Source organism: Eucyclogobius newberryi, unplaced genomic scaffold (assembly GCF_026437365.1).
Source record: "Eucyclogobius newberryi isolate DKJ021-1_F unplaced genomic scaffold, fEucNew1.0.hap1 SCAF_5, whole genome shotgun sequence".
NCBI lineage: Eukaryota > Metazoa > Chordata > Actinopteri > Gobiiformes > Gobiidae > Eucyclogobius > Eucyclogobius newberryi.
Window position 1 is genome coordinate 42390747 of NW_027316167.1, and position 16178 is coordinate 42406924.

At 54.5% G+C, this 16178-nt stretch overlaps 1 protein-coding gene across 1 annotated transcript in view; it reads left to right on the forward strand.

Moving 5' to 3' along the window:
• The first annotated feature begins 1010 nt into the window (after positions 1 to 1010).
• The window catches only part of LOC140380757 (uncharacterized), a 50526-nt gene continuing 35358 nt past the window's right edge, over positions 1011 to 16178 (forward strand). Inside the window, exons 1-4 of the mRNA XM_072464657.1 lie at positions 1011 to 1234; positions 4440 to 4544; positions 7856 to 7994; positions 11066 to 11216. Coding sequence (XP_072320758.1) covers positions 1011 to 1234; positions 4440 to 4544; positions 7856 to 7994; positions 11066 to 11216 — 619 coding nt within the window. The remainder of the gene's footprint in view (positions 1235 to 4439; positions 4545 to 7855; positions 7995 to 11065; positions 11217 to 16178) is intronic.

Below are 16178 nucleotides of genomic sequence, written 5' to 3' on the forward strand. Positions count from 1 at the left end.
TCACATGTGTCCTGTGTGTGTCCTGTGTGTGTCATGTGTGTGTCACATGTGTCCTGTGTGTGTCATGTGTGTGTCACATGTGTCATGTGTGTGTCATGTGTGTGTCCTGTGTGTGTCATGTGTGTGTCATGTGTGTGTCATGTAAGTGTCCTGTGTGCGTCATGTGTGCGTCATGTGTGCGTCATGTGTGTGTCATGTGTGTGTCATGTGTGTGTCATGTGTGTGTCATGTGTGTGTCATGTGTGCGTCATGTGTGCGTCATGTGTGTGTCCTGTGTGTGTCATGTGTGTGTCATGTGTGTGTCATGTGTGCGTCATGTGTGTGTCCTGTGTGTGTCATGTATGTGTCCTGTGTGCGTCATGTGTGCGTCATATGTGTGTCATAGTGTGTCATGTATGTGTCATGTGTGTGTCATGTGTGCGTCATATGTGTGTCATAGTGTGTCATGTGTGCGTCATGTGTGTGTCATGTGTGCGTCCTGTGTGTGTCATGTGTGTGTCTTGTGTGCGTCCTGTGTGTGTCATGTGTCATGTGTGCGTCCTGTGTGTGTCATGTGTGCGTTCTGTGTGCGTCATGTGTCATGTGTGCGTCCTGTGTGCGTCATGTGTGTGTCATGTGTGCGTCCTGTGTGTGTCATGTGTGTGTCTTGTGTGCGTCCTGTGTGTGTCATGTGTCATGTGTCATGTGTGCGTCATGTGTGTGTCATGTGTGCGTCCTGTGTGTGTCATGTGTCATGTGTGCGTCCTGTGTGCGTCATGTGTCATGTGTGCGTCATGTGTGTGTCATGTGTGCGTCCTGTGTGCGTCATGTGTCATGTGTGCGTCCTGTTTGCGTCATGTGTGCGTCGTGTGTGTCATGTGTGCGTCCTGTGTGCCATGTGTGCGTCGTGTGTGTCATGTGTGCGTCCTGTGTGCCATGTGTGCGTCATGTGTGTGTCATGTGTGCGTCCTGTGTGCCATGTGTGCGTCATGTGTGTGTCATGTGTGCGTCCTGTGTGCCATGTGTGCGTCATGCGTGTGTCATGTGTGCGTCCTGTGTGTCAGGTGCGTGCCCACTTCACTGCGGTGGTGACCGGCCCGTGTGCCAGTGTGACTGGGCTGTGTGCGGCGGGAGACGACTGTCTGGTGGAGACCAACACCGTTCCCTTCACGGGCAGTAAACCCGGCTCGGGCTGGTGCTCCCATCAGTGGCAGAAGACCGTGGCAGCCAACTTCAGGGGCCCCATCTCTCTGGGGTAAGAGCAGCACCTTGTTTCAGGCTTTATAGAACTCTATCACCAACACGAGCTGTGAACCTCCCTCAGACTTTCTCTTCATTTGTTTCTGTTGTATGAAGTTATTACAACGATGTTTCACTTCCGGGTCAAACTTCAGCTCTGATCTATAGAGTTCAGGACAGAAGTTTAGGACAGAAAAGGGTTTTTACCTGACAAAAGGCTAAAGGTTTGTCTCTGTAATATCTATCCCCGTGAAACAGAAACATGAAAGTCTCATATCGGCAGAAACAACTTCATTATTTGTATTGGTTCCGACACCGACTGGATCAGGCTCATTACTCGCCCTTCTTGTCACAGTCGGCTCTTCTCCTGTCGACGTTTGACCCCGGCAGAGAGGAATTATGAGAGAGACTAAACTCCCGCCAGGCTCGATGGGCACTCTTCCTGACCCGCTTCAGTTTTCCCCTCTCCTATCGACCGGGGTCCCGCAACATCAAGCCCGACGCCCTGTCCCGTCACTTCTTGGGGGAGGAGGGGGACAGGGCCGACCCAGATACCATCCTGCCATCTTCCCGTCTGGTGGCCACACTCTCCTGGGAGATCGAGGAGAAGGTCAGGGCCGCCGCCCCAGACCAACCCGGACCCACTGCTCGCCCTCCCAACTGTCTGTTCGTCCCGCCTGAACTCCGGTCCCAGGTTCTACAATGGACCTGCCATCCTGGGATCCAACGGACCAAGAACGTGGTACAGCGCCGGTTCTGGTGGACGTCACTGGATGAGGACATTCAGGGTTTCGTCAACGCCTGCCCCACCTGCAACCAGCCCCAGCACCACGACCCTGCCGGTCTTCTGCATCCTCTGCCTGTGCCTCATCGTCCCTTGTCGCACATTCCTCTGACTTCGTCCCCTGTCTTTCACCGTCCAGCGGCAACACTACTATCCTGACGGTGGTAGATCAGGTCAAGATGGCACATTTCATGCCCAAACATCCGTCAAAGAGATGGCGAAACTCCTCCTCCTCCTCCATGTCTTCCATCTCTACGGCATCCCAGTGGATGTGGTCTCTGATTGGGGCCCCCAGTTCCCTCCTGGGAGCCACTGTCAGCTTGTACTCGGGATACCATCGAGGGATCTTTCCACTCTGCCACTCAGCTACACCTCCTCACCAACTCTCAAACTGGACCTACCTGCTAAGTCTGCTAAGCCTGCTAAGCCGGCTAAGTCTGCTAAGTCTGCTAAGTCTGCTAAGCCTGCTAAGCCTGCTAAGTCTGCTAAGTCTGCTAAGTCTGCTAAGCCTGCTAAGCCTGCTAAGTCTGCTAAGTCTGCTAAGCCTGCTAAGTCTGCTAAATCTGCTAAGTCTGCTAATCCTGCTAAGCCTGCTAAGCCTGCTAAGTCTGCTAAGTCTGCTAAGCCTGCTAAGCCTGCTAAGTCTGCTAAGTCTGATAAGCCTGCTAAGTCTGCTAAGTCTGCTAAGCCTGCTAAGTCTGCTAAGTCTGCTAAGTCTGCTAAGCCTGCTAAGTCTGCTAAGTCTGCTAATCCTGCTAAGTCTGCTAAGTCTGCTAAGTCTGCTAAGTCTGCTAAGCCTGCTAAGTCTGCTAAGTCTGCTAAGCCTGCTAAGCCTGCTAAGTCTGCTAAGTCTGCTAAGTCTGCTAAGCCTGCTAAGTCTGCTAAGTCTTCTAATCCTGCTAAGTCTGCTAAGTCTGCTAAGTCTGCTAAGTCTGCTAAGCCTGCTAAGTCTGCTAAGTCTGCTAAGCCTGCTAAGCCTGCTAAGTCTGCTAAGTCTGCTAAGTCTGCTAAGCCTGCTAAGTCTGCTAAGTCTGCTAAGCCTGCTAAGCCTGCTAAGTCTGCTAAGTCTGCTAAGTCTGCTAAGTCTGCTAAGCCTGCTAAGTCTGCTAAGTCTGCTAAGCCTGCTAAGCCTGCTAAGCCTGCTAAGTCTGCTAAGCCTGCTAAGCCTGCTAAGCCTGCTAAGTCTGCTAAGTCTGCTAAGCCTGCTAAGTCTGCTAAGTCTGCTAATCCTGCTAAGTCTGCTAAGTCTGCTAAGTCTGCTAAGTCTGCTAAGTCTGCTAAGCCTGCTAAGTCTGCTAAGTCTGCTAATCCTGCTAAGCCTGCTAAGCCTGCTAAGTCTGCTAAGCCTGCTAAGCCTGCTAAGCCTGCTAAGTCTGCTAAGTCTGATAAGCCTGCTAAGTCTGCTAAGTCTGCTAAGCCTGCTAAGCCTGCTAAGTCTGCTAAGTCTGCTAAGCCTGCTAAGTCTGCTAAGTCTGCTAATCCTGCTAAGTCTGCTAAGTCTGCTAAGTCTGCTTAGCCTGCTAAGTCTGCTAAGTCTGCTAAGCCTGCTAAGCCTGCTAAGTCTGCTAAGTCGCTAAGCCTGCTAAGTCTGCTAAGTCTGCTAAGTCTGCTAAGTCTGCTAAGTCTGCTAAGTCTGCTAAGCCTGCTAAGTCTGCTAAGTCTGCTAATCCTGCTAAGTCTGCTAAGTCTGCTAAGCCTGCTAAGTCTGCTAAGTCTGCTAAGTCTGCTAATCCTGCTAAGTCTGCTAAGTCTGCTAAGTCTGCTAAGTCTGCTAAGTCTGCTAAGTCTGCTAAGTCTGCTAAGCCTGCTAAGCCTGCTAAGCCTGCTAAGTCTGCTAAGTCTGATAAGCCTGCTAAGTCTGCTAAGTCTGCTAAGCCTGCTAAGTCTGCTAAGTCTGCTAAGTCTGCTAAGCCTGCTAAGTCTGCTAAGTCTGCTAATCCTGCTAAGTCTGCTAAGTCTGCTAAGTCTGCTAAGTCTGCTAAGCCTGCTAAGCCTGCTAAGTCTGCTAAGTCTGCTAAGTCTGCTAAGCCTGCTAAGTCTGCTGAGTCTGCTAATCCTGCTATCTGCTAAGTCTGCTAAGCCTGCTAAGTCTGCTAATCCTGCTAAGTCTGCTAAGTCTGCTAAGCCTGCTAAGTCTGCTAAGTCTGCTAAGTCTGCTGAGTCTGCTAATCCTGCTAAGTCTGCTAAGTCTGCTAATCCTGCTAAGTCTGCTAAGTCTGCTAAGTCCTCTGTTGTAGATCTTACAGAAGGTGAGCCAAGACTTTTCACCCGATCTCTCTATATAAACTGTTAAAACTGCTGTGATAATAAAGGTCATTACCGACTGCTGCTTTTGGGCCCTCACCAAACCCGTGGCATTTCTTCTGTTTGGACATTTAGACATCTGAGAGCAGCAAAAAAACGAACCATCTAAATCTTCCGTTTGCTTCTTCTTCAGGTCTTCCACAGAGATGTACGTGGCACTTAAAGCTGAGCCCGTGGTGCGTGCCAACAACGGCAAACTCAACCACCCGGCTTTTGTGGCCCTCCCTCCTCCCCTCAGGTAAGCACTGCTCCACCTGGGGCCTCTCATGTAGGAACCTATTTGAGCGGGGGTGCCACACACTAGTAGGATTATAACAAGATGTCATAATTACATGATAATTACTCATTTATTTCATTTCACACGTGTGATTAATCTTAATCCCGTTGGAGAAACAGCCTCTTTATATTATTACTGTGCTCAACGCAAACATGAGATTTATTAAACGATTTCAAACGCTCATTTTCTGAACATTTGGAGTGTCTTTTAAATCCTGGTAAATATAAAGAGGAAGTTGTTGTGGAGGAATGGACCGAGACGACAGGTGAGACGACGGGTGAGACGACGGGTGAGACGACGGGTGAGGCGACGGGTGAGACGACGGGTGAGACGACGGGTGAGACGACGGGTGAGACGACGGGTGAGACGACGGGTGAGGCGACGGGTGAGACGACGGGTGAGACGACGGGTGAGACGACGGGTGAGACGACGGGTGAGGCGACGGGTGAGACGACGGGTGAGACGACGGGTGAGACGACGGGTGAGACGACGGGTGAGACGACGGGTGAGACGACGGGTGAGGCGACGGGTGAGGCGACGGGTGAGACGACAGGTGAGACGACGGGTGAGACGACGGGTGAGGCGACGGGTGAGGCGACGGGTGAGGCGACGGGTGAGACGACGGGTGAGACGACGGGTGAGACGACGGGTGAGGCGACGGGTGAGGCGACGGGTGAGACGACGGGTGAGACGACGGGTGAGACGACGGGTGAGGCGACGGGTGAGGCGACGGGTGAGACGACGGGTGAGACGACGGGTGAGGCGACGGGTGAGGCGACGGGTGAGGCGACGGGTGAGACGACGGGTGAGACGACGGGTGAGGCGACGGGTGAGACGACGGGTGAGACGACGGGTGAGGCGACGGGTGAGGCGACGGGTGAGGCGACGGGTGAGACGGGTGAGGCGACGGGTGAGGCGACGGGTGAGGCGACGGGTGAGGCGACGGGTGAGGCGACGGGTGAGGCGACGGGTGAGACGACGGGTGAGGCGACGGGTGAGGCGACGGGTGAGACGACGGGTGAGACGACGGGTGAGACGACGGGTGAGGCGACGGGTGAGACGACGGGTGAGACGACGGGTGAGGCGACGGGTGAGGCGACGGGTGAGACGACGGGTGAGACGACGGGTGAGACGACGGGTGAGGCGACGGGTGAGGCGACGGGTGAGACGACGGGTGAGACGACGGGTGAGGCGACGGGTGAGGCGACGGGTGAGGCGACGGGTGAGACGACGGGTGAGACGACGGGTGAGGCGACGGGTGAGACGACGGGTGAGACGACGGGTGAGGCGACGGGTGAGGCGACGGGTGAGGCGACGGGTGAGACGGGTGAGGCGACGGGTGAGGCGACGGGTGAGGCGACGGGTGAGGCGACGGGTGAGGCGACGGGTGAGGCGACGGGTGAGACGACGGGTGAGACGACGGGTGAGACGACGGGTGAGGCGACGGGTGAGGCGACGGGTGAGACGACGGGTGAGACGACGGGTGAGGCGACGGGTGAGACGACGGGTGAGACGACGGGTGAGACGACGGGTGAGGCGACGGGTGAGACGACGGGTGAGACGACGGGTGAGACGACGGGTGAGACGACGGGTGAGACGACGGGTGAGACGAAGGAGACGACGGGTGAGACGACGGGTGAGACGACGGGTGAGGCGACGGGTGAGACGACGGGTGAGACGACGGGTGAGACGACGGGTGAGACGACGGGTGAGGCGACTGGTGAGACGACGGGTGAGACGACGGGTGAGACGACGGGTGAGACGACGGGTGAGGCGACGGGTGAGACGACGGGTGAGACGACGGGTGAGGCGACGGGTGAGGCGACGGGTGAGGCGACGGGTGAGGCGACGGGTGAGGCGACGGGTGAGACGACGGGTGAGACGAAGGAGACGACGGGTGAGACGACGGGTGAGACGAAGGAGACGACTCACCCGAGGCGACGGGTGAGGCGACGGGTGAGACGACGGGTGAGACGACGGGTGAGGCGACGGGTGAGGCGACGGGTGAGACGGGTGAGGCGACGGGTGAGGCGACGGGTGAGGCGACGGGTGAGGCGACGGGTGAGACGACGGGTGAGACGACGGGTGAGGCGACGGGTGAGACGACGGGTGAGACGACGGGTGAGGCGACGGGTGAGGCGACAGGTGAGGCGACGGGTGAGACGACGGGTGAGACGACGGGTGAGACGAAGGAGACGACGGGTGAGACGACGGGTGAGACGACGTCGACGACGGGTGAGACGACGGGTGAGACGACGGGTGAGACGAAGGAGACGACGGGTGAGACGACGGGTGAGGCGACGGGTGAGGCGACGGGTGAGACGACGGGTGAGACGACGGGTGAGACGACGGGTGAGGCGACGGGTGAGACGACGGGTGAGGCGACGGGTGAGGCGACGGGTGAGGCGACGGGTGAGGCGACGGGTGAGGCGACGGGTGAGACGACGGGTGAGACGACGGGTGAGGCGACGGTTGAGGCGACGGGTGAGGCGACGGGTGAGGCGACGGGTGAGGCGACGGGTGAGGCGACGGGTGAGGCGACGGGTGAGGCGACGGGTGAGACGACGGATGAGGCGACGGGTGAGGCGACGGGTGAGGCGACGGGTGAGACGACGGGTGAGACGACGGGTGAGGCGACGGGTGAGACGACGGGTGAGACGACGGGTGAGGCGACGGGTGAGGCGACGGGTAAGGCGACGGGTGAGACGGGTGAGGCGACGGGTGAGACGACGGGTGAGGCGACGGGTGAGGCGACGGGCGAGGCAGGGGCGAGGCATGGGCAAGGCAGGGGCGAGGCAGGGGCGAGGCTGGGGCGAGGCTGGGGCGAGGCAGGGGCGAGACAGGGGCGAGGCTGGGGCGAGGCAGGGGCGAGGCAGGGGCGAGGCAGGGGTGAGTCAGGGGTGAGGCAGGGGTGAGGCAGGGGTGTGGCAGGGGCGAGGCAGGGGCGAGGCTGGGGCGAGGCTGGGGTGAGGCTGGATAAGGAGGGCCCTCGGGATCTTCAGCGCCCCCTGCTGTTACAGTAGAAACCGCTCCACAGCCACACACTTAATACAGGTTTAACACACATACAAAGGGACAAACGGTCAGAAAAGGCTCCTTAGGTGGTCTGACCCCTGCTGAGGTGGTCTGACCCCTGCTGAGGTGCTCTGACCCCTGCTGAGGTGCTCTGACCCCTGCTGAGGTGCTCTGACCCCTGCTGAGGTGCTCTGACCCCTGCTGAGGTGCTCTGACCCCTGCTGAGGTGCTCTGACCCCTGCCTGTGTTTCCTGCAGGGTCCGTGAGAAGTGCCCTCACCACTTCCCCCTGTCGGTCAGAGATCTGGACGGGGACAGGGTCAGATGCCGCTTCGCCAAAGAAGACCAGGGGGAGTGTGTGAAGTGCCCCGCCCATTCCTTTGTGGAGCTGGATCAGGTGAGTCCTCCACCATGGTCCTCCACCATGGTCCTCCACCATGTTCCTCCACCATGTTCCTCCACCATGGTCCTCCACCATGGTCCTCCACCATGTTCCTCCACCATGTTCCTCCACCATGTTCCTCCACCATGGTCCTCCACCATGGTCCTCCACCATGGTCCTCCACCATGGTCCTCTACCATGGTCCTCCACCATGGTCCTCCACCATGGTCCTCGACCATGTTCCTCCACCATGGTCCTCCACCATGGTCCTCGACCATGTTCCTCCACCATGGTCCTCCACCATGGTCCTCCACCATGGTCCTCGACCATGTTCCTCCACCATGGTCCTCCACCATGGTCCTCGACCATGTTCCTCCACCATGGTCCTCCACCATGTTCCTCCACCATGTTCCCCACCATGGTCCTCCACCATGGTCCTCCACCATGTTCCTCCACCATGGTCCTCCACCATGGTCCTCCACCATGTTCCTCCACCATGTTCCTCCACCATGTTTCTCCACCGTGGTCCTCCACTGTGTTCCTCCACCATGGTCCTCCACCATGTTCCTCCACCATGGTCCTCCACCATGTTCCTCCACCATGGTCCTCGACCATGTTCCTCCACCATGTTCCTCCACTGTGTTCCTCCACCATGGTCCTCCACCATGTTCCTCCACCATGTTCCTCCACCATGTTCCTCCACCATGGTCCTCCACCATGTTCCTCCACCATGTTCCTCCACCATGGTCCTCCACCATGTTCCTCCACCATGGTCCTCCACCATGTTCCTCCACTGTGTTCCTCCACCATGGTCCCTCCACCATGTTCCTCCACCATGGTCCCTCCACCATGGTCCTCTACCATGTTCCTCCACCATGGTCCCTCCACCATGGTCCTCCACCATGGTCCTCCACCATGGTCCTCGACCATGTTCCTCCACCATGGTCCTCCACCATGTTCCTCCACCATGTTCCCCACCATGGTCCTCCACCATGTTCCTCCACCATGTTCCTCCACCATGTTCCTCCACCATGGTCCTCCACCATGTTCCTCCACCATGGTCCTCCACCATGTTCCTCCACCATGTTCCTCCACCATGGTCCTCCACCATGGTCCTCCACCATGGTCCTCCACCATGTTCCTCCACCATGTTCCTCCACCATGTTCCTCCACCATGGTCCTCCACCATGTTCCTCCACCATGTTCCTCCACCATGTTCCTCCACCATGTTCCTCCACCATGGTCCTCCACCATGTTCCTCCACCATGTTCCCCACCATGGTCCTCCACCATGGTCCTCCACCATGTTCCTCCACCATGGTCCTCCACCATGGTCCTCCACCATGTTCCTCCACCATGTTCCTCCACCATGTTTCTCCACCGTGGTCCTCCACTGTGTTCCTCCACCATGGTCCTCCACCATGTTCCTCCACCATGGTCCTCCACCATGTTCCTCCACCATGGTCCTCGACCATGTTCCTCCACCATGTTCCTCCACTGTGTTCCTCCACCATGGTCCTCCACCATGTTCCTCCACCATGTTCCTCCACCATGTTCCTCCACCATGGTCCTCCACCATGTTCCTCCACCATGGTCCTCCACCATGTTCCTCCACTGTGTTCCTCCACCATGGTCCTCTACCATGTTCCTCCACCATGGTCCCTCCACCATGTTCCTCCACCATGTTCCCCACCATGGTCCTCCACCATGTTCCTCCACCATGGTCCTCCACCATGTTCCTCCACCATGGTCCTCCACCATGTTCCTCCACCATGGTCCTCCACCATGGTCCTCCACCATGTTCCTCCACCATGGTCCTCCACCATGTTTCTCCACCGTGGTCCTCCACTGTGTTCCTCCACCATGGTCCTCCACCATGTTCCTCCACCATGTTCCTCCACTATGTTCCCCACCATGGTCCTCCACCATGTTCCTCCACTGTGTTCCTCCACCATGGTCCTCTACCATGTTCCTCCACCATGGTCCCTCCACCATGGTCCTCCACCATGGTCCTCCACCATGTTCCTCCACCATGTTCCCCACCATGGTCCTCCACCATGTTCCTCCACCATGGTCCTCCACCATGTTCCTCCACCATGGTCCTCCACCATGTTCCTCCACCATGGTCCTCCACCATGGTCCTCCACCATGTTCCTCCACCATGGTCCTCCACCATGTTTCTCCACCGTGGTCCTCCACTGTGTTCCTCCACTGTGTTCCTCCACCATGGTCCTCCACCATGTTCCTCCACTGTGTTCCTCCACTGTGTTCCTCCACCATGGTCCTCCACCATGTTCCTCCACCATGTTCCTCCACTATGTTCCCCACCATGGTCCTCCACCATGTTCCTCCACCATGGTCCTCCACCATGGTCCTCCTCCATGTTCCTCCACCATGTTCCTCCACCATGTTCCTCCACCATGTTCCTCTACCATGTTCCTCCACTGTGTTCCTCCACCATGGTCCTCCACCATGTTCCTCCACCATGTTCCTCCACTATGTTCCCCACCATGGTCCTCCACCATGTTCCTCCTCCATGTTCCTCCACCATGTTCCTCCACCATGTTCCTCCACCATGGTCCTCCACCATGGTCCTCCTCCATGTTCCTCCACCATGTTCCTCCACCATGTTCCTCCACCATGGTCCTCCTCCATGGTCCTCCACCATGGTCCTCCTCCATGTTCCTCCACCATGGTCCTCCTCCATGTTCCTCCACCATGTTCCTCCACTATGTTCCCCACCATGGTCCTCCACCATGTTCCTCCACCATGGTCCTCCACCATGGTCCTCCTCCATGTTCCTCCACCATGGTCCTCCACCATGTTCCTCCACCATGTTCCTCCACTATGTTCCCCACCATGGTCCTCCACCATGTTCCTCCTCCATGTTCCTCCACCATGTTCCTCCACCATGGTCCTCCACCATGTTCCTCCACCATGTTCCTCCACTATGTTCCCCACCATGGTCCTCCACCATGTTCCTCCACCATGGTCCTCCACCATGTTCCTCCTCCATGTTCCTCCACCATGTTCCTCCACCATGTTCCTCCACCATGGTCCTCCACCATGTTCCTCCACTGTGTGCAGGAGAAGTGCTCGCTCTCGTTCACTGGTGACGCTGCAGTTGGACTGTACCATGTGTTCCTGATGGTAGAGGACCTGGTTCCTGCTCCACAGAGCGTCCAGCTCGCTCAGAGCCGGCCCATGAGCGCTGTCCCCTTCATCCTGTCGCTCAGCGGTCAGTCTCACAACACTGTATGAAGGACCCCAGAGGAAGGGTCACGACCCCTCCTCTGGGGTCACGACCCCTCCGGGGTCACGACCCCTCCTCTGGGGTCACGACCCCTCTGGGCGTCATAGAGATGATATTGAAGATATCATTTTCAAATGATGACATTGTATTTGATTAACATTTTTATAGGAAACACTATATTTGACTCAAACAGATGAACAACATTTAAACCTGATTTAAAATGTTTATTTTCATTTATAAAGATTGTTTTGCCCGTAGACTTTATTAGACAAGAAAGGACCGTGTGAAACGGGGGTGAGAGAGGGGAGGACATTCAGTAAACTCAGAGTCGGGATTTGAACTCACAACGCTGCAGCCGCATATGTGCTGCGCCTCAACCACTCCACCACCGGGGGCAGCACTGATTTGACATTTTTTCTAACTTTAAATGATCTCAGACGGCAACGTCCATCAGCTGAACACTCCTGAACACTCCTGAACACTCCTGAACACACCTGAACACACCTGAACACACCTGAACACACCTGAACCCTCCTTAACACACCTGAAACCTCCTGAACACTCCTGAACACACCTGAACACACCTGAACCCTCCTTAACACACCTGAAACCTCCTGAACACTCCTGAACACTCCTGAACACCTCTGAACACACCTGAACACTCTTGAACGCACCTGAACGCTACTGAACACTCCTGAACACACTTGAACACACCTGAACGCTCCTGAACACTCCTGAACGCTCCTGAACACTCCTGAACGCTCCTGAATGCTCCTGAACACACCTTAACCCTCCTGAACACTCCTGAACACACCTGAACACTTTTGAACACACCTGAACACTCCTGAACACACCTGAACACTCCTGAACACTCCGGAACACTCCTGAACACACCTGAACACACCTGAACACACTTGAACACACCTGAACACACCTGAACACTCCTGAACACACTTGAACACACCTGAACACACCTGAACACGCTTGAACTCACCTGAACACACCTGAACACTCCTGAACACTCCTGAACACACCTGAACACACTTGAACACACCTGAACACACCTGAACACTCCTGAACACTCCTGAACACTCCTGAACATACTTGAACACACCTGAACACACCTGAACACACTTGAACACACCTGAAATCTCCTGAACACACTTGAACACACCTGAACACACCTGAACACTCCTGAACACACTTGAACACACCTGAACACTCCTGAACACACTTGAACACACTTGAACACACCTGAACACACTTGAACACACCTGAACACACCTGAACACACTTGAACACACCTGAACACTCCTGAACACACTTGAACACACCTGAACACACCTGAACACTCCTGAACACACTTGAACACACCTGAACACTCCTGAACACACTTGAACACACTTGAACACACCTGAACACACCTGAACACACTTGAACACACCTGAACACACCTGAACACACCTGAACACACTTGAACACACCTGAACACACCTGAACACTCCTGAACACACCTGAACACACCTGAATACTCCTGAACGCACCGGAACACTCCTGAACACACCTGAACGCTCTTGAACGCACCTGAACACTCCTGAACACACCTGAACACTCCTGAACACACTTGAACATACCTGAACACTCCTGAACACTCCTGAACACACTTGAACACACTTGAACACACCTGAACACTCCTGAACGCTCTTGAACGCACCTGAACACTCCTGAACACACCTGAACACTCCTGAACACACTTGAACATACTTGAACACTCCTGAACACTCCTGAACACACTTGAACACACCTGAACACTCCTGAACACACTTGAACACACCTGAACACTCCTGAACACACTTGAACACACTTGAACACACCTGAACACTCCTGAACACTCCTGAACACACTTGAACACACTTGAAAGCACCTGAACGCACTTGAACACACCTGAACGCACTTGAACGCACTTGAACGCACTTGAACGCACCTGAACGCACCTGAACGCTCTTGAACGCACCTGAACACTCCTGAACACTCCTGAACACACCTGAACGCACCTGAATGCTCCTGAACGCTCCTGAACGCACCTGAACGCTCCTGAACACTCCTGAACACACTTGAACACACTTGAACACTCCTGAACACACATGAACACTCCTGAACACACCTGAACACTCCTGAACACATCTGAACACTCCTGAACACACCTGAACACTCCTTAACACTCCTGAACGCACCTGAACGCTCCTGAATACACCTGAACACTCCTGAACACACTTGAACACACTTGAACACACTTGAACACACCTGAACACACTTGAACACACCTGAACACACTTGAACACACCTGAACACTCCTGAACACACTTGAACACACTTGAACTCTCCTGAACACACCTGAACACTCCTGAACACTCCTGAACACACTTGAACACACTTGAACACACTTGAACACACTTGAACACTCCTGAACACTCCTGAACACACCTGAACACACCTGAACACACCTGAACACACCTGAACACTCCTGAACACACTTGAACACACTTGAACACACCTGAACACACTTGAACACTCCTGAACACTCCTGAACACACCTGAACACACCTGAACACACTTGAACACACTTGAACACACTTGAACACTCTTGAACACTCCTGAACACACCTGAACACACTTGAACACACCTGAACACTCCTGAACACACTTGAACACACCTGAACACACCTGAACACTCCTGAACACACTTGAACACACCTGAACACTCCTGAACACACTTGAACACACTTGAACACACCTGAACACACCTGAACACACTTGAACACACCTGAACACACCTGAACACACTTGAACACACCTGAACACACCTGAACACTCCTGAACACACCTGAACACACCTGAATACTCCTGAACGCACCGGAACACTCCTGAACACACCTGAACGCTCTTGAACGCACCTGAACACTCCTGAACACACCTGAACACTCCTGAACACACTTGAACATACCTGAACACTCCTGAACACTCCTGAACACACTTGAACACACTTGAACACACCTGAACACTCCTGAACGCTCTTGAACGCACCTGAACACTCCTGAACACACCTGAACACTCCTGAACACACTTGAACATACTTGAACACTCCTGAACACTCCTGAACACACTTGAACACACCTGAACACTCCTGAACACACTTGAACACACCTGAACACTCCTGAACACACTTGAACACACTTGAACACACCTGAACACTCCTGAACACTCCTGAACACACTTGAACACACTTGAACACACCTGAACACTCCTGAACACACTTGAACACACCTGAACACTCCTGAACACACTTGAACACACTTGAACACACCTGAACACTCCTGAACACTCCTGAACACACTTGAACACACTTGAAAGCACCTGAACGCACTTGAACACACCTGAACGCACTTGAACGCACTTGAACGCACCTGAACGCACCTGAACGCTCTTGAACGCACCTGAACACTCCTGAACACTCCTGAACGCACCTGAACGCACCTGAATGCTCCTGAACGCTCCTGAACGCACCTGAACGCTCCTGAACACTCCTGAACACACTTGAACACACTTGAACACTCCTGAACACACATGAACACTCCTGAACACACCTGAACACTCCTGAACACATCTGAACACTCCTGAACACACCTGAACACTCCTTAACACTCCTGAACGCACCTGAACGCTCCTGAATACACCTGAACACTCCTGAACACACTTGAACACACTTGAACACACTTGAACACACCTGAACACACTTGAACACACCTGAACACACTTGAACACACCTGAACACTCCTGAACACACTTGAACACACTTGAACTCTCCTGAACACACCTGAACACTCCTGAACACTCCTGAACACACTTGAACACACTTGAACACACTTGAACACACTTGAACACTCCTGAACACTCCTGAACACACCTGAACACACCTGAACACACCTGAACACACCTGAACACTCCTGAACACACTTGAACACACTTGAACACACCTGAACACACTTGAACACTCCTGAACACTCCTGAACACACCTGAACACACCTGAACACACTTGAACACACTTGAACACACTTGAACACTCTTGAACACTCCTGAACACACCTGAACACTCCTGAACACTCCTGAACACACTTGAACACACTTGAACACACTTGAACACACTTGAACACACCTGAACACACCTGAACACACTTGAACACACCTGAACACACCTGAACACACTTGAACACACTTGAACACTCCTGAACACTCCTGAACACACCTGAACACTTCTGAACACTCCTGAACACACTTGAACACACTTGAACACACTTGAACACACCTGAACACACCTGAACACACTTGAACACTCCTGAACACACCTGAACACTCCTGAACACACCTGAACACACCTGAACACACTTGAACACACTTGAACACTCCTGAACACACCTGAACACTCCTGAACACTCCTGAACACACTTGAACACACTTGAACACACCTGAACACACCTGAACACACCTGAACGCACTTGAACACACTTGAACACACCTGAACACTCCTGAACACTCCTGAACACACTTGAACACACTTGAAAGCACCTGAACGCACTTGAACACACCTGAACGCACTTGAACGCACTTGAACGCACTTGAACGCACCTGAACGCACCTGAACGCTCTTGAACGCACCTGAACACTCCTGAACACACCTGAACGCACCTGAACGCTCCTGAACGCTCCTGAACGCACCTGAACGCTCCTGAACACTCCTGAACACACTTGAACACACTTGAACACTCCTGAACACACATGAACACTCCTGAACACACCTGAACACTCCTGAACACATCTGAACACTCCTGAACACACCTGAACACTCCTTAACACTCCTGAACGCACCTGAACACTCCTGAACACACCTG